At 52.2% G+C, this 26,171-nt stretch overlaps 1 protein-coding gene across 1 annotated transcript; it reads left to right on the forward strand.

Moving 5' to 3' along the window:
* The first annotated feature begins 2,326 nt into the window (after positions 1-2,326).
* NPFFR1 (neuropeptide FF receptor 1) lies at positions 2,327-25,893 on the forward strand. The gene is made up of 7 exons (XM_088019887.1): positions 2,327-2,420; positions 2,630-3,060; positions 16,327-16,672; positions 20,148-20,247; positions 21,384-22,247; positions 22,576-22,705; positions 25,792-25,893. The coding sequence occupies exons 1-7, from the start codon at positions 2,327-2,329 to the stop codon at positions 25,891-25,893; spliced, it is 2,067 nt and encodes a 688-aa protein (XP_087876013.1).
* The last annotated feature ends 278 nt before the right edge of the window (positions 25,894-26,171 follow it).

Here is a 26,171-nt window from a genome sequence, read left to right on the forward strand (position 1 = left end):
GCAAGCAGGGGCCCACATCACTGCTTCAGCACAGAAGGCTCTTCTCCTGTCACGGACCTTCGCCATCCCACTGCCCGTAAGCCACCTCCTGGTTCCCAGCTGAAATTTTTGGATGGAAATCAGTTTCCAGTCTTTCTGTGGAAAGACTCCCTAGGCCACAGCTGATGGAGGCCGGTCGGGATGGGGAGCAGCTCCCCTGAGGAGGAGGGGCCAGGCCAAGAGCTTGGCCAGAATGAGCAGAGTTGAAAGCCCTGAAGGTCAAGGAGGGGGTGGGCCTCCTCAAGACGGACAGGGACGGCTTCTGTGTCCTGGATGACTATACCCATAGTTTCTCAGATGCTCCCAGAGGGCCAAGAACCTTGAGGGCAGTCTGAGGGAGTGGTGGGAGCAGCAGGGCCAATGCCCAAGAAGTCTAGAAGAGTGTTCCTCCTCTTTTCGCCCCTGCCCAGCTGTGCAGTATTGGGTCAGGCACTGAGGAACGCAGTGGCTTCACCTGCAAAATAGGAGCAAGGGTGCCTTGCTTGTCTGAAGGGCTCTCGATCTGCGGATCAGTATTGGCAAGTACCCCAGTCCTGCGGTCAGGTGAGCCCAGGAGGAAGGCATGATCTAAAATAGAACATGGAGGTGACTCCGGTTTCCTGGGAGCCCCTTTGGGGTAAGGAGGGGAGTGAAAGGAGGCACTTTTTTTTTTTTTTATCTGCATGGAAAGATCTTATCCAGTCTATCTGACTTCTACCCATAGCTTTGTGGATAATGAAGGGCACTGAATTATGGGCACTTGACTTTCAAACTTCACAGCAGCCTTGAGAGGAGGATTGTGAATCCCATTGTACAGATGGGGAAAATGAAGTCAGAGGGCTTATCACCTGGGTCACACACAATGATAAATGGTGGAGGAAGAATTCACACGCAGGTCCTTCTCTCCATGGCACTGCCCTCCCTGCCCTGCAGAGGCTGGAGCCACGGAGTGTGTTCTGTGTGGTGCTTGGGCGTGTTCCTATATTTGGGCCCTGCACAAAGGTGGAAGAAAGGAGTCTGTAGAACAGGAGGCAGAAGGAAGAAAAAGAGGCTTCATAATCCAGAACCACTCAAATAAAAAGGATGGGGAGTGGGGGAACTTGGCCACAAGCCTGAGTTAATGCCCTAGAATGATGTGGCTGCTAAGGAAAAGTAAAAGGCAGGAAAAAGGGGAAGAAGGGGTGGGGGAAGTGAAACAGTGAGCTTGAGTTATTCGATGCCTAGTGCCCAAATACATACAGCTCATATTTATTGAGCACCTGCTATGTGCCAGGCACTATTGGGTGTGACTTTCCGGTGGGTACTATTATCCCCATTTTGTAGATCAGGGGAAAGTGAGGCACAGAGCGGTTATAAAACTTTCCCAAAGTCACACCTACAATAAGTGGCAGTGCTGGGCTCTAAGGATTTTACAGCAGGGTCCTGAACTCTGCATTGGTCAAGGGGGCTTGATGTCACCTGTCACAGTTCTGGGTCCTGACAATCAGAGGGACTCTAAGAACTGTGAGCACTTCCATAGGTAGGTGGACTCCAGATAGTAATGATGTGAATAACCTAGATTTATGGAGCACTTACTCAGGCGAGGCACTGTTCCAAGTGTGTTACATAGAGTAACTCCTTTAATCTTCGCAGCGACTCCGGGAGATAGACACTGTTATTAGTTCCATTTTACAGATAATCTTGAGGCAAGCCACAGGAAGAAAAAAAGCCCAAAGAAAATCAGATGTTTGGCCTGCAGAAGGGCAGACTTGACAGGGAGCTCTCCGTCCCTTCTGCCCTCTCTGGGCTATCCTGGGCAAAGAGAGGGTGATGTGAGGCAGAAATACCCACTGCTGGGCATTAGGATCCAGACCCCTGCCCCAAGGCGGGGTTAGACTCCGTGGCTGCTAAGGTCTTCCAGCTCTGAGACCCTGCCAGCCACTGGGGGCAGACGAGCAGCTAGAGGGAGACTAGGGAGAAGCTGGATTCCAACCTTTTCCTCGACTCTGGATATAAAAAACCCCACCCCCAATAAAGGAAGGAATGGGCCAGTCACTCTCTTTCATCTGCCTGGAACCTAGGATCTTCATTCATGTGACAAAAGTCTATGGTGGTGGTTGTTGGGGGCTTGACGGGGCCTGGGGGTGGGGGACTCCCATCCAGCTCAAGGGACCATTTGTTGGGCATCTACTATGTGCTGGGCAGACGCTTTGACATCTCATTTATTCGCGGGGAAACCATTTTACAAACGCAGAAACTGAGACTCAGGTGCAGTCTTAGAAACTTGCCCAAGGGGAAAAGCGCTGAACGCCTGGACCCGCTGCTTGCAATGTCAGTGGTCATCGACGGGACAGTGTCCCCACATCCCTCGCAGAGCTCAGAGCTGATGGGGAGCCCCCACTTCCCTCCTTTGGAGCTCCTGGGTATTCACAGCTGCCTCCCATTTCCTTCTCAGGAGGGCCGTAGGGTCCTGGACACCGGGGTGCGTGGCTGGGGGGTCAGGCTGGGGTGGGACGAGGAGGAGGAGCGGGGACAGAGGCTGGGACGTGGGGCACGGGGAGAGAGGTACAGAGTTAGTGGACATCGCTGCCAGGGCTGCAGTGGGCAGTGGGGTGTGTCCCCTCCTTTGGAGGGGCGCTCGGTCGGTCCCTGCGGAGAGAGGCGCATCGGGCAGGGGGCGCTGCGGCGGGCACGGGCGTGCCGGTTGCCGTGGCGACGGCGCGGCGCGAGCCCCCCTCCCTCGCTGCCGCGGGAGGAGGCGCGGGGCAGCGGGCCGGCGGCCTCAGAGCCGGGCAGGCGGCGGCGCTGCGCGGGAGCCGGGCCGCCTCGGGACTGACTCTGGGCCCCGAGGGGGAGCGAGACCCCGCGAAGGGCTGGGCCCTGCGGGCGCACGCCCCCGTCCCCGTCCCGCCCGCTTCCGCCCGGCCCCGGACTCGATCCCTGGAGCGCAGAGGTAGGGGCGCGGGCAGGCCACCCCAGCGCCCGGAGACCCCCGCCGCCTGCCAGGGCGGAGGGGCCCGCTGTGCCCAACCCCAGAGCCGGCGGGAGTGGGCAGCATGGAGGGTGAGTGAGCCTGGAGCTGGGGTTGAGGGTGGACTGAGAGTGGGTGTGGGTCGGGTACTGACTCAGGAGCCGTGAGCCAAGGGAGAGCAAAGGGGCTGGGGTACCTGATCACTGAGGGCTGTCCAGAGCCAGACACTGTGACAGTGTGTGTGTGGGGGGGGGGGACAGAGAGACACTGAGAGAGGTAGAAAGACTTAGAGTGCTCTGTACTGTGTGTGGTGTATATGAGTGTGCCAGAGACAGAGACGGAGAGACAGACAGACAGAGAGACAGGTGCTTCTACGTCCCTGTGGGCATCGCAGGCTGCCTCCTGCCTGGGCAGGGGATCATTTGAAACCAGGTGAGTTCGGCTATTGGCTTCAGTGGAATCGTCACCCACCGACTTTGCCTGCTGGGAGTGGGAGGTACTGGGGGAGATGGAATTCTAGACAAGATTTCTTCTGTGCAGAGAGAATTATTCTCCCTGGGGGAAAGGTGGATTTATGGACCTGACCTCCAGGACTCTAAGGTATAAGTCTCAGACATAAGGCTGCTTGCTCCAACCTTACCAAGTCGGGTCCAGACCCCCATCTCAGCCAAGGTGGGCAAGGGAAACCATATTTAGGCTAAGAAACTGGAAGACTAAGGCCTGGTCGGCTGGCTTGCTGGGTGTCTTTGGGGTCGTGTCAAAACCTCTCTGTGCCGCTGGTTACCCATCTGTCGAATGGAGAAATTTACATTTAGCTGGATTCACAGGGTGGCGTGTGAGGGTAAAAGAACACAAGATGTGTAAGAGAGGCGCTTCAGGAGATAATAAAACCCTGAAATTTCAAGGAGTACATGCAAATACTGCTGGCGAGAAAGAAAAGAGAGTTTCACAGAACCCCTTGCGTGGCCGCACTTGCCGGGTTTGAAAAGTGCACGCACACAAAGATGCAAACAAGAATGCATAACCCAAGATGAATCTGGAAGACTGGCAGGATCTGTAGGAATAGTGTTAGCAAAACACCAAAGCCCGAGTGAACAGAAGCCAGGGGAAATTAAAAAAGAGCAAAGAGCTTTCAAAGTCTAAGGAAGGCCTACACGACAGACTCTGCTCAGGGCTTGGGATATGTGGTGTAACCTTAACACGCAAGGGAGGGCAGGCAGAGCAGGGCACAGGCAATTTTACTCCAAACGATGGAGTAAAGAGCATAAGGAGGAAATTGAAACCCAAGATAGGTGATGGGAAGAAGGCACCCAGACAAATGACATCCCAGGGATGGGGAGGTCTTGCAGATATAATCACGGCCTTAAAGGAAATGACAAAGAATGAAGGGAAACCAGAAAATGAAAGATGGGCAAATGTCCTGATGTTCAAAAAGGAAGTAAAGATAGATTTAAAACAGGAAAAAAAATCACCAAGTTGCTAAGATTCATATTGGCCTCTATTAAGATTCCAGAATAAATCATCAAACACGTAGTGAATACTTAGGAGATAATAAAGCCATCCAACGTCTCGGAATTTTGTCAAAGGATGCCATCCTGTACACTTGCAAAGGGATGTGCATGAGCATCTTCAGCTCGGTGCAAAACTGGAAACCATCAACATGTCCATAATTAAGTAAATTAAATGATGAAACACATCTGCAATGACATACTATGGAGACAGTAGGAACTGCTTTTAGGATTTTATTTACGGGCCCGGAAATATGGTCCCTGCCTACTGTGAGTGATTTTTTTAAAAGCAGGTTTTAGAACACATGTGTAGTATGATCCCCTTTATGCAAAATCACATAGGCTTATTATAGGATATATATGTAAAATATATGCGAAGAGATATCTTCGTGTGGCTTCCCCTGCTTCTGAAAGTGTACCCTAAAACAAGGGCTCGGGTCCGAGGAGTTTGATGCCTGAAAGCTGAGGTCAAGAGAGTGAGGTGGGAGAGGAAGAAAAATGGGTGCAGGAATGAACTGGGGCTTAGCCACGGGCACCTGAGGGCTCTATCCCTCTCGGGACCCTCTGGGGATCATGCAAAAAGCACCCAAGTTTTGCCCCACACCAGAGGGGAGTGCCTGCTGCTTGCTACTCTCCACTGGTTGAGGGTTGCCCCTCCTGCACTCCTAGAAGGTTCCTGTTCTTGGCTTCAAAGAAAGCAGAGCAGAGAGACACCTGAGTGCAGGCTTGGCAGGGCACAGGAAGTGCAAGGAACAGTCCACCACGGCTGGGATCTTCAGGCCGAGGGGATATGGCAAGAGGCATCACAAACACATTGGCCGTGGGAGTCACCCTGCGTGTGAGATTTCAGCGATGTTCATTCCCTTCTTTCGTGGTGCTCAGAACTGTTTTATAAGGAGCACATCGTTTTTTATAAAAACAATTTTTTTTTTTCAAAAAGAAAGAAAAGAACATAGCGCACGTGAGGACCCAGTAGCAGTGTTCACTAAAAGCAAGTCGGACCAAACTCAACAAATTTCCTCTTTCAGACTGGGTTTCTGAGAGGAACAGAGACGAACTGCAGGATTTCAGCAGGACACAGCAAAGATCTTTTGTGAGAGCCCCGGAAAGTGATGGCAAGATGTGGGAAGGCGCTGGAGGACTGACAACAGGGCTTTCATTAGAGGCTTCAGTGCAACCTAGAGGTCCCTCGGGCTCCAGCCTTGACCTGACATTAAGTAACGCAGAGGGAAAATAAAAGGCAGGCTTATCAGATCTCTGGATAAGAGCCCCAACACCCACATGGCAACAGATTCAAGATTTGAGGCTGTCTCAACATTCAGATCAAAACCAAGAAAATGAAATGTAAATGTAAGTGAATGCAGAGTCCTTAATTTCGGTCCCACCAGTCAATTGCCTACATTTACAAGGAGGGAGCTCTGGCTTGTATTCCTGAGGTAAAATCCTGGGCGGATGAAAGCAGACTGACGGCGAGGTGAGCCTAGAACCCCTTTTGCTGAAGAGCCCCTGTTTGTTCGGGTGGGACAAAGGTGGGGAGAAGGGGACGATCCTGGGGCCGGGGGCTCACTCTTGTTCTATGTGGCTCCAGGGAGCAGAGCTAGGACAGGTGGGGGCAAGTTACACTAAGACGATGCAACTCAACTGTCAGGAAGAACTTTCCAGCACTCAGAGCTGGCCTAGAAGCTATCTCCTCACCAGATCTCATTATCCAGCTTGGACAAGGGGGACTGGCAGGGGCCTGAAGGGGGAATTCTTGGGTGGCTGGACCAAAAATATGGCCTGGAGGGATCTCTGGGGGCCAAAAGCCTTCTCCCAATACCTGCAGGTGGACGCTGTAGTCTGCTGAGCTTCCTGCAGAGTTGGCAGGGCCAGCCAGGCAGCAACCCCCATCGGACTTCCCACTGGCCTTGGCCGTGGTTCGCCAGGCTCTAAGTCAGCAGAGCACAGCAAATCAGATCTACTCTCCACCCCCACTTCCAGCCCCACCCCAGTCTAGCGGCCCCTAAGGAGCCCCGGGCAGCCTCCCTAGCTGCTGCTGCCTGGCCCGGGAGCTCTGTGGCTGAGGGAGGCCCAGCTCTGAGACTGGGAGGACGCGGGCTCGCACTGGCTGGAGGTGGGTATGCTGTGGGGCAGCGGCCCAGGCAGGGGAAGAAGGTCACCGGCGAGAGGAGAAGGAGAGGAGCAAGCCAGCCGGTCTCCCTCCAGTGCAGGACACAGAAGCATCTTGGAGGTCCAGGTGGGTCCTGCTTTTCCATGCCCCAGGAGATGCTGCCCGAGGCATTGTGCCCGTTATTTTGGGCAAAGCACTTCACCGCCTTGGAGCTGCTCATCCAGACTGGGAAGTGGGCAGGGAGACAGCATCACCTCCATCTAACAGATGTTAAAATGGGGCTTAGGAGGTGCAGCTCGTCCTGGCTTGAACTAGAGCAGGTCTGCTGGCTTCTGTGCAAATGACCCAGATTCTGGGGACACTTAGGGCTGCAACCCACATGGAGTCCAGCTACCCAGCTATGTCCTGAGGACCGTCTAGAGCACCTTCCTATCTCACGAGGAGTGGGGAGTGGGAGGGGTCTCAGCTGCTGCTGGGGAAGCAGAGACCAGGCAGATGCTTGTCTGGTTCTCACTGGAGCCATGATCTGTCTGTCTGATGGCAGTCTGTCCTGCTTCTGGCAGTGAGTTGAGGCAATATTTACAGTAAGTATTTCTGCTCCGATCCTTGGGTGGCCATTCCATTGCAAAGACCCCACGTTATTAGAGCCAGGAGAGGCCTGGGTAAGCAGGTGCTCAACCGTGGTTTTAGAAATGAGGAAACTGAGGCACAGAGAGTGGAACTGACAACACCGCTAATTTCTACCAGATTGACTGAAGATACAAATAGGAAAGAATTCAATTCAGTCTCTCCTTCTCAAAAACCTTTTGCTACTCTCTCTTTAATAACTGAAATTACACCACTGGAGCTTTGTTTTTCTTTCTGATTTAAGATTTGGCTCCCTTTGAAATGCAAACACCAGAAAGAGACACTACACTTTAAGCTGTTATGAGTCATTTCCTATCTGTGTGAACAAATTCATCAGAATCTTTCCTGAAAGTAGATCATGCTAGGAATTGGGGGGAGAGAGTGCATAAGTAGCTTGGGACAGGGATGCTGAGGGTCCAGGCAGTGATGCCTGGTTGGGAAGTATTGGGTGGGGGAAGAATGGATCGATCCCAAAGGAGTTAGGCATGCACTTCCATTACTTCTCGGTTGAGCCCAAGGTAGCCTGGCTCTGCCTCTGGCCACTGTGCCTCCTTCTCCAGGAAAGGTTTCAGATGACCCAGGCAGTATTCATGGCATCAGCTTTGCAGCTGGAGCCTCGGGAAGGCAGGGACCCCTCAAATCAAGGATCCTCAGTAGCTGCAAAGGGACACTGGAGATTTTATTAGATGATCCCATGATACCAAGAGAGGATGAGAGAATGATTGGAGGTGGCAGAACCAGAGCGGGGGCTCAAACTCAGACTAGCTCACCCGGTTTACTTGATGGACCCTGAATCCTGGAGCCAAGGGTCTCCTGTGTTCTAAGAGCATATCTCCGCTCTTGAGCTTTGATTTCCTATTTGTGAAATGAATAATTCTCCTTTCCTTGTCAGAGATAGCTTGATGCTGTCTAAAAAGTATTTATTTTTTTAAGATTTTATTTATCTACTTGAGAGAGAAGGAGAGTGGGAGAGAGAGAGAGAGCATGAGCAGGGGGAGAGGGACAAGTGGACTCTCCATGGAGCAGGGAGCCCGGTGCGGAACTCATGAGATCATGACCTGAGCCAAAGTCAGATGCTCAACCGACTGAGCCACTCAGACACCCCAATAATGAAAACAGTATATATCAGAGCTTTTGGAATACAGCTAAAGCAGTGCTTAGAAGAAAATTCATAGCCTCAGGAGCTATATTAATTGCCACCACTTATTAATTGTCTACATGTTCTATGCCCTGTGCCAGATACTGGGGATTATTCTGAGATGAAAGAGTCATAGTTTCTGCCCGTAAGGCATTTCCAGCTTAGTGGAAGAAAAAACATTTCTATAAATAGCTGAAGTACGAAACTGAACGTGACCAGTTCTACAGGCAGACACTGAGGAAGCAATCATAGAACCCAGAAAGGATGTTCCTGGGCATATGCTTGGCCTTACCTAGAGCAGGAGCGAGGAAAGTCCTTCCCTTTCTGCTCTCCCCTTAAATCTCTTCTACCCTTCTTTTTCCTTTTTTTTTAATTTTTAAAGATTTTATTTATTTATTTATTTATTTATTTGACAGAGAGAGAGAGAGAGAATGCAAGCGAGCACAAGCAGGGGGAGAGGCAGAGGGAGGGGGGAAGCAGACTCCCGCTGAGCAGGGAGCCCAACGTGGGGCTCGATCCCAGGACCCTGGGACCGGGATCCTGAGCTGAGGGCAGACGCTTAACTGACTGAACCACCCAGGCCCCTCCTCTACCCTTATTTTTCTAAGGTCTGGAATTCCTCTAAATGTGCTGAGAGTATAGGCTTAAGATGTAAGTAAAGAGCAGATAAGTAACTTCAATTTTTACTGAGAGGTAAACAATTTGCATCAGAACCTCAGAACCTTCTTTCCCGAATCCAGGTTTTGATGAGTAAAACAGAGAAAACCCAGAGAGCTCCAGGAGGAAGTGAGGAAAAATGAAAGGGGTTTAGAGTAGAAGGGAAAGTGCAGAAAGAGGCTAGTTTGGCTCCCATTGACTGCTGCAGGAGCTCTTCAGCCATCGGCCTTGACCTTTGTCAACTTGAAGGATTCTTGGGAGACCCACCGACTCCTACTCACCAACAGGGGCTGGCTTGCAAGATCTGTGTTGCTGTGGTGGGTGCCTGGGACGGGGTGGGTTTTAGCTCAGCTGCCAGGCGGGAGAGAAGTGAGGTTGCTGGTCTCAGGACACCTCCCTCCTCAGCAGTGACCTCTCTACACACCCACTTTTCACTCACCTGTGGGGCTCCAACACAGGGCTTGTCCAGGCTGGTTTCCTTAGGGACAAACCCAAATGAACTGGAACCTCACTGTCACCCCTTGGTCCCCTGCAGCTGCCTGGCAGATGGCTAATACAGTCAAGATACAGCCTTTAGGTCGATGAGGCCTTTTATAATTTACTCTGATATTTTACTGAGCCTGGTAACAACCCCTTGAGGTGAGGAGATGTAAGAAGCCCAGGCCACCTACCTTTGAAAGCCGAGAACACAGGGAGGTGAAGGGGATCTCCCCAGTTCGCAGAGGAATACCGAGGGGTGGCATGCAGGATCAAGCTCCCCCATCAGCAGTCCCCAAACCACCCCAGACTAAATATACCTCCCTGTAAAAACTGTGCAAAAGCAACTTTAAGACAAGTTCCTAAGCTAAGCTTTTCCTTCAAACCAAGTTACCCCCCACCAGCCCCTCTTATATGCAAGTTTTGGAGTGACCACCACTGGGTCAACTCTCAAGGCCATGTTTTCTGACTCCTAGGTCAGTGTCCTTTCCTGCCTGCACCAGCAAAGGTTCCAGGGAAGATCACATGGCCTGTTAGAGGAAGCATAGGGAGGGCTGATATCTAATCCGGGGAGCAGGAATCTTGGGGCTCTCTCCCTACCCATCCATACCCCTTCCAACGGTCCCTGGGGTTTTGAACCTGGACTCCTCCACAGATTCCGAGGAGGCCCAAGAATGACCAGCTTTGATCCCTTGTATTAGCCAAGACGATAGGCTACAAGCCTCAGAAACTGTTTCTGGCTAACTTAACCAACAATGGGAATTTATTGGAAGAGTATGGGCAGGTCATCCAACGGAAGGAAAAGCTGTGTTATCGAGACCCAGAGTCAAATCCGAAGCAAAAGAGGTCTGATTGGCTATCCTTTGGTCAGGGGCCAGTGCAGACTCCTGACTGATAGTCTCTCTAAAGGGCCCACAGAGAGGGCTTACTCCCCAAGGCCAGGAGGGGTAATGGGTGCAAGGTGAGCCACAACCCCAAATGCCCGCCATTCCCTTAGAAGTGTGTGAATAACCAAGAGCACTTTTTGAGAGAGGATCCGAAGCTTTCAGACTGTGAATTCTTTCTGGACAGGGATCATTTCTTGGTATATCGGGACAAAGCTCTAGGAAAGCATCTGTGAAATGAATTCAAATGCATCAGGGTCTCAGAGTTTGGTGACTCCTACAACGTGAGGCACTGACTGTTAAGTGCCTTGGAGACAGGGACTTGGAAATTCAGTGGTTCTCAAATCTGCTACACTTGAAAATCACCAGGGGAGCTTTTAAGAAAAATCCCAGTGCCTGGACCCCCAGGGACTCTGATTCATTTGGAGGGAGTGCTGTATTGTTAAAAGCCAGGTGATTTTGATTTGAATCAGAGTTCAGAACCACTGATGTAGTCAGTTTAAAAATCACATTTATCAGAGCTTCCTTCTGATTAGAAAGGCCAAAATGCAAGTTAGTGGACAGGAAAATAAAAATCACTTGAAACATCCCTGTGGATAAATACTATTTTTGGAGTCATTTGTTCACACACACACACACACACACGCACACACACACACACACACACACACACCCTTTTATATAGAATGCAGATTTATAATATATACTATTTTGTAACTATTACAACCCATGGTCAGTATTTCCTCCCACACCATTAGATCTTTTGTCGCCTAGGATAAGTCCCTAGAGGTGGAACGGCTGGATCCTGGAGCAGGTCCCTTGTCAGGGTGCTGGATGGATATGCCCCAGTTGTGAGGGTTGAGCTGCTTTGTGGCCTCCCCTCCCCCTCCTCCATCCCTCCCCACGGCACAGCCACACCCTGGCCATCGCTGAACACTTTTCTTATCTGCCAACCTAATTGATGAAAAGGTTGTTCTTTAAAATTGCATTTCTTTGATCACAAACGAATTTAAACTTTTTGTCTTGTGTGTTTATCAGCCATTTGTGCTGTTTTGTGTTGTATTCTTCAGCAGGTCCCTAGCGCCTGTCCGCCCAGGTTGAGTTCCCCCAGGAGGCTCTCAGGACGTGGCTGTTGAAAGGTGACCCCGGGTCTCTAGTCGGGGGCGAAGCTCCCCGTGGTACCAGGATGGACCAGCAGGTGGCGACAACGATGACTTTAGTAGTGGGAATTACCGTGAACTCAGGGAAACAAATACCCAGCCTGGTTCGGTGCTCAGGGCGTTCATTTTGGTATTGTTCTCTCTCTCACACGTCTTTCAGCCTTGGTGGGGAGGCCCAGACCAAGAACATCATAAAGATCTCACCCTCACATCCTCTGTGCCGTTAACACTGTCAGTACCACTGGTTAGGAGCTAAGGCGCATGGTGCACCAAGGTCCTCTCGCCCATTATCTCCTTGGCTCTCACCGCACCTCCTTTAGGTCCGTGTGAGCTTATCCCCATCTTACCAGTGAAAACTCTGGTCTCCAGAGAGGGGACATGCCTTATGCTAGGTCCTAGCCAGGAATTGCGTGTTTCCACTTTTAAGATGAGGTGGTGTTTCAGTCCTCTGGGTCTGCTATGACAAAACACCATGGTGGTGGGGGCGGGGGGCTTAGAAACAACAGAAACCTATTTCTCACAGTTCCGGAGGCTGGGAGGTCTCCGATCAAGGCGCAGATTTGCCGTCTGGTGAGGCCCCACTTCCTGGTTCACACAAAAGCCCTCTTTCGGCTGTGTCCCCGCATGTGGAAGGGGACGAGGGAGCTCACTGGGGTCTCTTTCATAAAGGCACTAATTCCGTTCATGAGAGCTCGCCAGTGGAATCTAATCTCGCCCCAAAGGCCCCATCTCCAAATACCATCCCACTGGAGACTAGATTTCAATTTGTGAATTTTGAGGGGACACCGATACTCAGTCTGTTGCCTGAAGTCACCAGGGAGGAGGCAGGAAGGAGGGCTGGGACTTCCCAGTCTGTGTGTGTCCGCTATTTCCAGAGCCTTTGGTCCAAGCCCTTTAAATCTGAGGTTCTCAGACTGGAGTGTGCCATCAGAATCACCTGGAGGATGTGTTAAAATAGCTGGGGTTCCGGTTCCCTAGATCAGAGGTGAGTCCTGAGAATGTGCATTTCTGACAAGTTTGTAATGCTGATGCTGCTGGGCAGGACCTCACACTGAGAAACAGTGTACCCCTATCTTCTCTCTGGCCCTGGGCTTTCCGTGGCCCAGGGCTTGCTTGCTCTCTGAGTTCATCAGAATACCTTGGAGGCAACCATGATTATATCCTGAGGCCTCCAGGAAGCTCCCAGAGTAGGGGAATGACTTAATTGGGTTCAGTGGATAAGATTTCCACAGGCTTTACTGTATCCACAAGGGCATTTGTCCAGAAAGAACAGGTCCGTGGTGTTAGTGAGGTCTCTGGCTGCTGGTATGGCTCAGCTGGGGGGGGGGGGGGGGCGGGGAGGCCTGCCTGCTCTCAACTCAATTCACCCCAACCCAGGGGAGTTGCCAGGAATCCTCCCCGAGAAAGGAACATTCTGCAGTGCTAGAATCAGCACTGAGGGTGGGGACAGACACCCAGCCTAGCGGAGGGTCTAGAGATGGGCAGTGTCACACCTGGGCACTTCTCAGGACAGACTGCTGAATATGAGCTCACTAAGCAGTTCTCTGAGGCCAAGTGAAGGGCAAGGACAGACAGACTGGAGTCTGGCCGGTTAGGTTGTGGCAATTTCCTCTACCCATGCACACCCACAGATTTCTTTGAGTCATGGGGACTGATTCAGAGCTGATCTGGGGCTCAGGAGGGGCGAGCTGCCGGGGGAGGCTCCCAACAGACCCTGGGGTGGGGTTCCTTCCAGAGGAGCTTGTGAAGGCCTTCCAACACCAGCAATGTCACCCTGTCCCCTGGTGTCAGAATCCACCTCTCCTTCCTTTTTCCCTTCACACAAATATTTATCCATCCACCAACCATTTATTGAACCATTGACTATGGGCTGGCACTGATGAGACGCTGGGGATTTGGCTGCCAACTGCTCTTCAGGACCTGCCTTTCAAGCGTGGGGAAGAAAACCCAACCAACCTGAAAACAAATAAAATATTGACAGATGGAGGAAAAGAAAGAAGATGCTGTGAGAGATAATAAATAGGAGGGCACCTACTCAAAATAGAGCTACTAGGTCAGACTTCTTTCTGAGAAGACAGCCTACTACTCTAAGCTGAGGGCCAAAGGGGAGGAGGAGACAGGAGCCATAGAAAGGGGTAAAATCAGGCCTCTGGGTGGCTCAGTCGTTAAGCGTCTGCCTTCAGCTCAGGTCATGATCCCAGGGTCCTGGGATGGAGCTCTTTATCGGGCTTTCTGCTCAGCGGGAAGCCTGCTTCTCCCTCTCCCACTCCCCCTGCTTGTGTCTCCTAGCTCTCACTGTGTCTCTCTCTGTCAAATAAATAAAGAAAATCTTAAAAAAGAAAGAAAGAAAGAAAGAAAGAAAAGAAAGAAAAAGAAAGAAAGAAAGAAAGGAAGGAAGGAAGGAAGGAAGGAAGGAAGGAAGGAAGAAAGAAAGAAAGGAAAGAAAGAAAGAAAGAAAGAAAGAAAGAAAGAAAGAAAAAGAAAGAAAGAAAGAAAGAAAGAAAGAAAGAAAGAAAGAAAGAAAGAAAGAAAGAAAGAAAGAAAGAAAGAAAGAGAAAGAAAAGAAAGAAAGAGGTAAAATCCTTGGGGTTGGAGAAAGCAGGAGCCAGTGCAAGTTGTCCAGAGTGGAATGGGCAAACGGGCATGTGGCAGGGGGTGAGGTCAGAGATGGTAGCAGGAATCAGAGCACAGGGCACTTGGGAGGCCGAGGACAGAGTTGATTGTATTTGGAAGACAATGAGGGGTCTAGGCAGTAATCCTTAGGGGCTGCTGCCCAAAGCATTGGTGAACAGCTAATGGGATCGGCTCCATCAGAGGAGCATGGGACTCTTGATTTCAGGGTCATGAGTTCGAGCCCCACGTTGGGTATGGAGATTACTATAAATAAATAAACAAACAACCTTTTAAAAAATTATCTAACGATCAGGGAATTTGAATGCAGATGCTGGGTAATTGGTAATATTACACATAATTGTCAATTTTGTTAGGTGTAATACTGATACTGTGGTTACGTGAGGGGTTTTTTAGTCCTATCTTTTAGCCATCCGAACTGAAATGTTTATGAATGAAAGGAAGTGATGTGCTATTCCAAAGAGAGGTGGGGGTATGGGTGAAACCAGGTTAGCCTTAGGTTGATCATTGTTGAAGGTGGAGGCTGTATGCATGGGAGGTCTTTGTGCTCTTCTCTCTTGTAATAGTTCATTAAGCTGCATACTCTTGTACATGTCCACGATACCGTTCTGTCTAGTGCATGTTTGACATCTTCCATAGTACAGATGTTTGGGGGCAACTGGATGCCTGGGAGCGTCTAAGCAGGCGGCTGTCACTTTCTCTCAACCAGAACACCCAGCGTCTCCACCTCTACCAGCAGGCCCTCCGCCTGCCCCCAGTGCCCCTGCCGCTCCTGCTGGGCCCTCCAGCCCTGGTCATGCCAGCTCCTTGGCCCCAGAGCGTCTCTAGCCTCCAGATCCCAAACCTCTGGTGGGTCTCCAGGCTAGTAGCTGAGCTCTGGATGCGACAGAAGACTCCCCAAAGACTCTTCATTGCCTGGAACAGGCCATATCCAGTCCCAGCGGAAGGTAGGAGGAGAGTTTATGAGACAACATCATGAGTCACCATATCTAATGGCTTCCCAGAGGAGCTGTGCCTGGACATGGAACTGCTCCTTCCCACAGGTGGCTGGGAAAGCACACGCTAAAGCTGGGCTCTGATTCAGAGACACACAGAGCAGGACCACCTCTGCGGCATACCCCCGAGCCACCTGGAGAATGTCACAGAACCCCTCTGATCCCAGTTCTCGCATTTCAAACAGGGATCATACCTAACATGTTTGCCTCAAGGGGTAATTGGGAGGGTTAGATAAAATAATGCATGTGCAAGTGCTTTGTTAAATGCTGGGCAAATGAAGCAGCTGACATCATGATGGGAGAGAGTGATGGATGCATGGTAGCCTTGGCTTTGGATGGTCTTCTGGTAAATTTAATGTGTGCCTTTGCTCCTCACCCTGGTTCAGAGTCCTCTTCAATTGTCCCTTCCTCTATTGTCTTCTTGCCTTTTCCAGCTAAAGTTCTGTGGAGGAGATGAGGAGGGACAATGAGCATTTTGAGGGTATAAGAGTCAGGAGACTATTTCAGGAGAAAACAGGTGGTGCACTCAGAAAGCATTTATCTGAAGAGTTTAATAGAGGGACTTTACAGGGGAGAGGGGTGGGTGAGAACCAGCAAGGGATGGATAAGCCATGGGACTGGCAATCACAGGAAGCTGTTGGGGCAAGGAGAGAACACGGTGTCACTCTGGCCCCCCAAAGAGCTAGAGTCATGGAATAGGGTCACCTACCAGGAGCTGTATCCGTAAAGACAGCCCCACAGGCAGAACTGGGCCAGGCAGGGAGGGAGTTGGGAGATGAATACCCTGACATCTGTCTTCTCCAGTCCTTCAATCTCCTTCAGTGCTTTCCATGGGCTAAACCTGGTCAGAAACCAGAGGGCAAGGGAACCTGGCCGATGGAGTCCTTAAAGGTCAGCCTCTGGGGCAGACAGCAGGGCTCGGAAGGATGGAGTCCAGATGGGGCACGGGGATGGGCTGTATGCGAATGGAGAAGAGCCAACACTGGGAAATGAGTTCCAGATGAGACGAGATGAAGGTATGAGATCAAGGTTTGCATGCTGTGTGGGTTGAAAGTGCATCCAATTGTCACTGGAGTTGAGCACCTGATCGGGGTGCTAGGGCATGGTCAAGATTTGGAGCACAGAAGGGTCTCACCGGTGGCAAGAATTCAGTCATCTCTTCTTTGCCTAGAATCCTGACCTGCATCCTCTTTTGCTTCTAGGGGAGCCCTCCCAGCCTCCTAACAGCAGCTGGCCCCCAAGTCTGAATGGGAGTCATGCCAAGGCCACTCCAGCTGTAAACCTCACCTTCTCCTCCTACTACCAGCACTCCTCCCCAGTGGCAGCCATGTTCATTGTGGCCTACGTGCTCATCTTCCTCCTCTGCATGGTGGGCAATGCCCTGGTCTGCTTCACCGTGCTCAAGAACCGGCACATGCGCACTGTCACCAACATGTTCATCCTCAACCTGGCCGTCAGCGACCTGCTGGTGGGCATCTTCTGCATGCCCACCACTCTCATGGACAACCTCATCACTGGTGAGTGGAGGCAATGGAGGCAGTGGGAGTCCCCACCCCCACGCCCCCGAAATCATTGCTGGCCTGGTCTCTTGGCCAAGATGCCATTGTCTCAAACTCTCCAGACAGTCTTGTGGCTGAGGGATTAGGTCAGAAATAATAGAAACAATGAATTAATTATTCTCTTCCTTCCAGGCATTGTATGACTTACTCTTCCTGCATTAACTTACCCAATCCTTACAACAATCCAATGAATTATGCGTTGTTATTATTATCCTGATTTGGGGGGTTGGGGAAACCGATGCTCAGAGTGATGAGGGACAGGTCTGTAGTTACACAGCTAAAGTGTCAAGTCCCATGTCCTCACACCCAGATTTCTAACCACTACACCATTCAGTCTTGCTCTCCTGGGTAGCTCCCCTGGGCAGAGCTAGAACCCATAGGTTTCCTCTGAACGTGGACCTAATAATCCACTTATCTGAGTTGTTCTCCAACCAGAGAGAGTTCTGTCCTACAGGTAGTGAGCTCCCTGTCACCAGGAGTGTCTAAGTAGGGACTGGCTGGCCATTTAGCAGTGACTTGGTAGAAGGGAAGTGGAACGAGACCACCTGACCTCCACATTCCTGCCTGTTCATCCCACAAATGGCGGACGGGTGTTTCTATAAGTTGCAGGACCCAGGAAGTAGGGCCGGGACGGTCAGCTTTCCCTCGGCTGCCCTGGCTCTGTCTGGTGGGACCTTCACTCACAGCTGGATCTCAGGTTCCGCCAGGGCTGCTGGACATAAACTGCTCACCCTTCTCCTTTCCAGCACACCTAGACCCACACATACGCACGCACGCACATGCACGCACGCAGAAGGGCACACACCTAGCAGCACGCGCATACACGTGCGCCGGTTAACACTGACATGGCAAAGTCACTAGTTGGTTAAGGTGGTGTCTGCCAGCCCTTTTCACGTGCCTAAGTTTAAAAAATGGTTGGAATAACACATTCACATGGCAATCATCGAAAACTACCAAAAGGTTTCCAGTGAAAAATGTCCCTTCCATCCCTGTCCTCTGGCCTCCCAGCTTCTCTCCTGGGAGGAAATCAATATTGCCAATTTCTAGTGTCTCATTCCAAAAGTATTTTTATGCAAGAACAAGCAAATTAAGGACATGCTGACTTTCCAAGCAGTCAGTTCTGCATCTTTACTTTCTTTTTTGGCTTAAAAATATAGGGTGTATAACGTAAGTAGGATTCGTTAAAATTAATTTACACGGAGTTATTTCATATTAATAAATAGGAGCTTTCTTCATTCTTTTTTGCAACTGCTTAGCATTCCATTATATGGATGTACTATAATTTATTTAGCCAGTCTCTTTCTGATGGGTATCTAGGTTGTTTTTAACAGAATCTTCTGCAATAGAACAAACCTTCATTCAGCTTTCTTTTCCTTTTCTCTTTTCTTTCTTTCTTTCTTTTTTTTTTTTTTTGAATGAAGGTGCAGAGGGTTGAATTATTTACATCTGCTGCTCCTGGTGCTATGTGACTTCACTGTGTTGCAAAGACCCCCATTTATTTTTTATTCCTTCCCTTCTGTAGCCCTACCCCACTACACAGTCCCTTCCCCACCCAATAGGCAAACATTCTACTAAACATAGCGTGTGTCTTTTTACTTGTATGCCTTCTTACAAAATGTGCATTGCAAATATGTAACATGTTTTACATTTAAATATGTTTGGCCAGGTACAATTTAATATGCACAAAAATCCTTTTTTTAGTGTACCCTTCCACAGATGTTGAGGAACACACACAAGTCATGGAGCTACCACCACAATCAAGCTAAAGAACAATGTCATCCCCTCCCCAAACACTCCCTTGTTTTTCTGGGCCGGGGTTTTCCTGGCTTTTCTTGTGGATCTGTTGGTTTTCCTGGCTATTCTTTTTTTTTATTATTTTTTTTAAGATTTTATTTATTTATTTGACAGAGAGAAACACAGCGAGAGAGGGAACACAAGCAGGGGGAGTGGGAGAGGGAGAAGCAGGCTCCCCACTGAGCAGGGAGCCCGATGCGGGGCTCGATCCCAGGACCCTGGGACCCTGACCTTTGTCACTGAGGCTTCTATTTACGTCGCCCTGCGTAAATCTCACCTGAGGCCGCTAAGTGCTGCCTCTCTGCTCCTCAGGGTGCGTCCACCACACTTTACCCTCTGGTCCCCCAGGGATGGACATGCAGGCGGCCTCTACACAGTGGTGTGCTAGAGCTCAGCCTGCCTGTGTCAGTGACGTCATGGCGGTAGTAGGAACGTTGCCATATGGGGAGATATTGGACTTGGCAAATGCTATAAATCAGAGGGTTTTTTTAATTTTAAATTTTTTTTTTAAGAGCTGATTTACCAGCACACCACTGCCTCCCATTCTCCAGCACTACAAACAACTGGACTATGGGGCAATGTCTCTGGGACATGAACTTGGGAGAGGACTTGCCGAATCAGGGAATTGGCACATACCCAGTTTTCCAAAACAGAATCAGGCTGCTTGCCATGGTGATGTTGGCTTTCCATGATGTTTAAACTCCCCAGCACCCACACCAAACTCTCACACTCACCCATTGTGATTTAGGGGCAAAGAGACTGGAAACCAACTCATCTCCCCTCAGCTTTCTCATCTGGGAACAGGAGATCACATTAGGGTTGTTGGGAGGATGGAACGAGACAGTGCCTGGCACTCAGTAAGCGTGCAGGCAGAAAGGTAACTGGGGGTGCCTGCTGGGGAAGAGGGGGCCCAGCCCTGGGAGAGGGCTCCTGAGGCCAGGTACAACAGACGAGAACAGATGGGCCCCCCAGACCTAGAGGGGCAGAGACACCAGTCAGTGACCAGCGCATGGCCTCGAGGAACCAAGATGTGGATCCAGCTACCAGGCCTGAGGCCAAGTGGGGCCCCGGCCTCCGGACAGAGCAGAAGCCTGGGAATCGGAGCGAGACACGGGAGGGGCTAGGGCTGCTTGTGTCTCCCCGACCTGGGAGTCAGGCTCGCTCTGTCCCAGTGGTTCTCAGCTCTGGCTGCCACTCAGATCCCCTGGGTAGATCTGAAAAGTACTGATGTCTGGTCCCACCCGCAGAGATGCTGATTGTAATCGATCTGGCATGGCTCAGGTCACTGGCTCTTTTCAAAGCCCTCAGGTGATTCTAGTGAGGGGCCAGTTGAGAACTGTTGGCCTAGAACTTGAGGCAGGGCTATGGGAGCAGAAAGCCAGGCCGACCTGGCTGGATACAAAGGTCCTGGAGAGAAATCCTTGGCCAATATAAAGACTGTCTCTCTAACGGTGAGAACTGACCCCAGTGGTGTAGACTGGTCAGTTCGTCATTTCTGGAAGTGTGTAAGCAGAGGATGACCACCTAGCAGGACATGGAGGAAAGATCCGAGCCACAGAGGGGACTGGCCTAAACGGCCCAAGGTCTCCGGCTCTTCGTGGACGAGGCACTCATTCTGTGGGGGACTCTGTCATTGCAGGGTGGCCCTTTGACAATGCCACGTGCAAGATGAGCGGCTTGGTGCAGGGCATGTCCGTGTCGGCTTCCGTGTTCACACTGGTGGCCATTGCCGTGGAAAGGTGAGAGGGCTGCTGGCTGGGTTCTCCTTGGCCGACAGGGGCTCGGCACTAGGAAGAGCCGCCATCACCACTGTTGCACTGACCAGAAGGCTGGGGCTGAATCGTGAGCCATGAAGGGAAGGGCTGTGGGGCTGGCTGCCCTCTACACTTGGGGGACCTGCAGAGAATACCACGACCTTCGGCTAGAAGGCCTGGAGGCAGCTCCTGTGAAGGTTCACTAGGGATTCCTGGGTTCTATGGGAGCTTGAGGGCAGCCCTTGTTTCCTGACCAGTAGGAATCCTGCTATCCATGAGTCTGAGCAAGGAAAGCCAGTTTGGGGGGTGGGGGGTGGCGGTCAGAGTGTGGCCCTGCTCCTTCACTACCCACCCCCTTCCCCACTCCACCCAACCCCCGCCTGCAGCCTCCTTGCTGTTCTCTGGCAGCCCAGGCCTTACCAGCTCTCCATCTCCACCCTACCTCAAGCTACTTCAGATCTCTTTCAGCCTCAGATTCCATCAGATTCTCTGATAAAAGCATGAGTTGGCAGATGGAATGGAGCCAGGGGCCAAGGAAGCTTTGCACACAGTAAAACTAACCCAAATGCATGCGATAGGTCCTCTTCCCCTCCACCTCAGTGAGCTTTTGCACTAAGGGCTCATTTGGGCACTCTCCCCCAGAGCATGGCGGGCAGGCAAGGATGCTGGCCAAGATGACATAGGGGCAGCCTGTCACGTCGAGTCTGCCCCTGAACTCCCAGGGTTTTCTGGAGAATCCCTAAACAGCTAAAAATGTTCTTTGATACACCTTCCTAATCAGCCTACTCCAGGACAGAATGTGCAGACTGATCCCTTTGCTAGCTGCCGGCTAATCAGTTTACGCCCCCGAAGTGCCCAGACACGAACGTTTCCCACGCTGCCCGCAGTTCCTCTCCCCACACACCCCCTCCCGGTTTTGCCTTTGTTCCTCGGCTACTGACGCCCTCGCAGGTGAGAACCGATTTGCTTGCGGGCGACCCTAAACCGCCTGTGCTGCTCTTGGAAGGTGCCCACGGTGCCCACACCCCGCCAGCCCCCACCTAGGGGTAGCTCTCCTCCCCGGGGACAGGGACCCCCGGGGCCGGGGCCGAGCCCGCTTCTCTTTCCTCCCCCGGCCTCAGGTTCCGCTGCATCGTGCACCCTTTCCGCGAGAAGCTGACCCTGCGCAAGGCGCTGGTCACCATCGCGGTCATCTGGGCCCTGGCCCTGCTCATCATGTGCCCCTCGGCCGTCACGCTGACCGTCACGCGCGAGGAGCACCACTTCATGGTGGACGCCCGCAACCGCTCCTACCCGCTCTACTCGTGCTGGGAGGCCTGGCCCGAGAGGGGCATGCGCAGAGTCTACACCACCGTGCTCTTCTCGCACATCTACCTGGCGCCGCTGGCGCTCATCGTGCTCATGTACGCGCGCATCGCCCGCAAGCTCCGCAAGGCCTCGGGGCCCGCGCGGGCCGGCGGGGACGCGGCGCCGGAGGGCCGGCCGGGGGCGCGGCGGCGGGCCCGAGTGGTGCACATGCTGGTCATGGTGGCGCTGGTCTTCACGCTGTCCTGGCTGCCGCTCTGGGCGCTGCTGCTGCTCACTGACTACGGCCAGCTCAGCGAGCCGCAGCTGCGGCTGGTCACCGTCTACGCCTTCCCGCTCGCGCACTGGCTGGCCTTCTGCAACAGCAGCGCTAACCCCATCATCTACGGCTACTTCAACGAGAACTTCCGCCGCGGCTTCCAGGCCGCCTTCCGCGCGCCGCTCTGCCCGCCGCGCTGGGCCGGGCCCCGGGAGGCCTACTCCGAGCCGCCCGGCGGGCTCCTGCGCGCCCCGGTCTCCGTGGAGGGGCAGCCCAGCGACTCGGGCCTGCCCTCCGAGTCCGGCCAGAGCAGCGGGGCGCCCCGGCCCGGCCGCCTTCCGCTGCGCGGGGCCCGGGTGGCCCACCACGGCTTGGCCGGGGAGGGTCCCGGCTGCGGCCCCCTGCCCCTCACCATACCGGCGTGGGGTAGCTGAGTGGGACGGGGAGGGCGGGCCCTTGACCCCGGGGGGGACGCTGGGGGTGGGGTGGGGGTGGGGGCCCGACGGGACGTGGGTCGCCGGGACGGGTTAGCAGCCAGGTGTGGTGGGAGAAGGCCGTGCCACATGCCTCCCTCCCCGCTACAGGGCGGTGGCCCCCCAGTAGAGGGGAGGCCCTCTACTCTCTTCCCCCTCAGAGGGGCGGCCGACTTGCCCCCAAACCCTTCCTCGTGTGGCCGACCCCGCACGGACCGTCTGGCTGAATCCTCACAACGCTTTGGGAGTAGGTGCTCTTTGTCTCCCCTTCTGCAGATGCGGACGGAGAGGAGGTGTGACCCGCCTGGCCTCTCAGCTGGACATCGCCCGGAAGCCTGACGCCAGGGTCAGGGACAGCTCCGGCTGTCTCCGGAAGGGCCGGTTAAGGCGGGGCCCAGGGAACTGGGTAAATCCTAGCGACGCCGCTGGGAAGGAGCAACAAGCAAAGCTGTTCCGTCCGTGTGACGCTTTGTGTTCGTGTCCTGGAGTCCCTTCTGTATTACCCGAGTCCCTTCTGCTTCACCCTCTCCTGGGAGAACACGCTGGGCCCCTCCTGCCAACGCCCTGTAGGTTTGTTCCAAGAGGGGTTCTGGGCCATTCTCTTCTTCCCAGGGTCCTACAACGGGACATCACGACGTCCGAGCAGCTGCACAGGGAGTGTCCGTTGCAGACGCTCTGGGTCTTGCCCTTTGGGTCCGAGCCCCGAGGAAAGAAGAAAGGGTGCTGTCCTCCCTCCTCTCCTCATAGGGCCCACTGCCCTCACCCAGGCCCAGGCGAGAACTTACTAGGCCACAGGCGGCGGTCAGGCCATGTGGAGGCGTCCGTTTATTTATTCCAGAACAGGAGGAAAGGAAAGCACAGTACGTACCTTCCGCCTCTGGAAATACATCAGCCCCCTGGAGCTGGGAGCACAAAGCCTTCCCAAGGCCTCGCATCCCTGTTCCCGCAGGCCTGGGAAGGGGGGTAGGCCAATCAGAGCTCAGGTGCCCTGGGGGCCTCCTGGAGGCCAACCTCGAAACCCCTCCCTGGTACAGATCGCTCCTGTCCTCTGAAAAGGGGTGGAGAACCAGGAGGCCCTTGGTTTTCTCTAGCTATCACCCAGTACACCTGCATCACCTTGAAGAAATGAGGCTTCTCTCTGTGAGGTGGGAGGAAATGGGATTGCCTCAGTGATCCCTGCATGGCCCCGATAATCTGAAGTTCACTGGACATTTCCCCCCTCCTCTCTATAGAAAACACAATGTTGCTAGAATGTTCTGTGCATAGCAAATGACTATTTCCAGGGGTCAGGCCAGACGACGCAGCTCTGAGGCTTGATGGTTTCTATAAGGGACACACAATGACTTAACCCTGTTTTACTCCACTTTAAAGTACTGGAATTAGGAGCAGATGAAACTTCCTGAATGGTTGTACAGCACATGCTCCGAGAACGTCCCCAGACACTGTCTCATCAGATCCATGCGAACGAGGTTGTTTCTGTCCCACAAACTGAGTAACGGAGCCTGCAAGGGGCCAAGGTCACAGGCCACAGAGGGGCAGGGTTTGGATTAGAATTTGTCTTCTGATGGTTTCTTCCCACACTGCATCCTGCCCCTCAGGGAAGTGGACTGGGCATAATGGGGAGCAAACCGAAGTTCCTACAAAGGTTTTCTGCCTGACAGTGAACCAGAACACTCATGAGCTAGGATCCCTTCAAGCTGTCAGTCTGGGAAATGGGAGTCTCTTGTGTCTACTCTTGTAATATCCAGACTGAGCTGTTCTGGGCACAACAGCCATACCCCATGTGCTGAGCCCGAGAGCCTGGTGCTGGTATCTGGGGGTGATGAAGGAGGGTCTCCGGAGAGGTATGCCATCCTGTCCCCCATTAGCTAGTGCACCTATGGGCCCCATTTCTGGTGCTCTGTGTTAAGTGTCACATAGGCCAGAGGGTTTGTGAAGAACTCTGTCTCCAGGCTCTAAAAATTGGCCAGAGAAAGGGCCATCTCAAACCCCAATGCTTGTCCCTGTGGCGGGGTGGGAGGGATCTGTCCAGAGACACCGTCTGGTCTCTCCTCCGGTGTGTGTTTCTCCCTTAGCGTGGCTTCCCAACCACAAAGTCACAGCCTTTATAGTGGGGGGGGGGGAGACCAGAGTGCTCACCCCAGCCAACCTTTCCACCAAGGCCCCTTTGTTTTATTTCCCCCGAAAGGTGCCATGCTTTGAAAGATTGGGCCTGCCAAAAAAGCTGTACTAGGTCATAATTCATATATTTTGCTGTTATTTTTCTTTTTAAAAATCAATCAAAGGCTATGCCTGCCCATTCGGAGATTTGATCTGAATGGTAACAAGCATGACTTTATGCTTTCATGAAGGGGTGAGGCCTTGCGGGTATGTGTAGAATGTTTGTTTTTTGTGCATGTTTTAAAATATACACAACATAAAACTCACCATTGCTAACATTTCTAAGTGTACGGTTCAGTGGCCATAAATACATTCACACTGGTGTGTAACTATCACCACTGTAGATTTCCAGAATTTTTTTTAACATCCCACACTGCAACTGTATACCCACTGAACACTAACTCCCCATTCCTCCAGGCTTCTGGTAACCACCATTCTCCTTTCTGTGTCAATGAACTTGACTACTCTAGGTAGCTCACACAAGTGGAATCAAACAGTATTTGTTCTTTCGTGTCTGGCTTATTTCACTGAGCAGAATGTGTTCATGGTTCATCTGTACTGTAGCATATGCCAGGCTTTCCTTCTATTTAAGGGTGAATAATATTACGTTGTATTTATATGTCACATTTGGTTTAGCCATTCATCCATTGGTGGACATTTGGGTTGTATCCTTATGTTGATTATTGTGAATATAATGTGTGGAGTTTTAAGATATTGGAAGTAGTTCCTAAAAATAATGCCTGTGTGGCCCTAAGGACAGAGACCCCAGGTTAGAAACTCAGGATCTCTCCAAACTCGGCACTGATGGGTGACGAAGCCGAGGTCAAGGAACGCTGTGATTCCTCTCACTTCCCTGTGCCGACCCCACTGTTCTGAGCTTCCGCTGGGCTTTACTTCTTCACTAGAGTGGCTAGAAAATTGTATGATCCCTCCATGGGATGATATGAAGTTATTTTTATAACTGTAGCTTTATTATCCTCACTGGAATCCTCTGTCGCAACACCTGGACCCTGTCAGGAGCCTTGCCCGGCTATCCCAAGGCACACAGTAAGCAACGCAGACTTCTCCTGATGTGCCGTCCTTCGCCTACAGGCTGGTTGGGTCTCCTAAGGTGACTGCCCTTTCACAGGCGGAAAGTCTGAAGACGAATTGGATGTGTGATGGGTGAAAAGGGCCAGAGACCTGTTGACACTGAGCACCCCCACCTCGGAGGACTCTTGGAGGGACTCTGTGTCCCATCCTGCCACGTGCAGCATGAGCGGTCATTCTAAGCGGGGGTCTCCACTGATGAATGGCCTCTTGACTTCACCAAGGCCATGCGGCACTCAACAGACCAACGTGAGCTGGAGGCGGGTGCCCGGCCTGGACCCCACAAACCACAATCTGCCCGGCTCTATGCTGAGGACCTTCTCTTGGGGCCTGGAAGACGCATGAGTTGATTTGGGTTGGAATGGAGGGCTGAGCTGGCAAAGGAGGACGAGAGCCCCCTATCATTAGTCTACTGCGTATTCATCCAGAAACCCAGGTGAGAGCCAAACTAAGAGCTGGGTGGACAAAGCATTGCTATTAAGCTCTGTACCTTTTTGCATCCGTTTCCTCAGCTCACCCCTGAGAAGTGCCACTGAGGAAAGATAGATGAGAAGGAGGTAACCTAAATGGGCTTCATTACAAGCAAACAATGTTGAATCAACAATAGGTTCCTTGTGGAATAA

Source organism: Eumetopias jubatus, unplaced genomic scaffold (genome assembly GCF_037043125.1).
Source record: "Eumetopias jubatus isolate StellerSeaLion01/CBP00866 unplaced genomic scaffold, mEumJub1_p1.0 scaffold_17, whole genome shotgun sequence".
Lineage (NCBI taxonomy): Eukaryota > Metazoa > Chordata > Mammalia > Carnivora > Otariidae > Eumetopias > Eumetopias jubatus.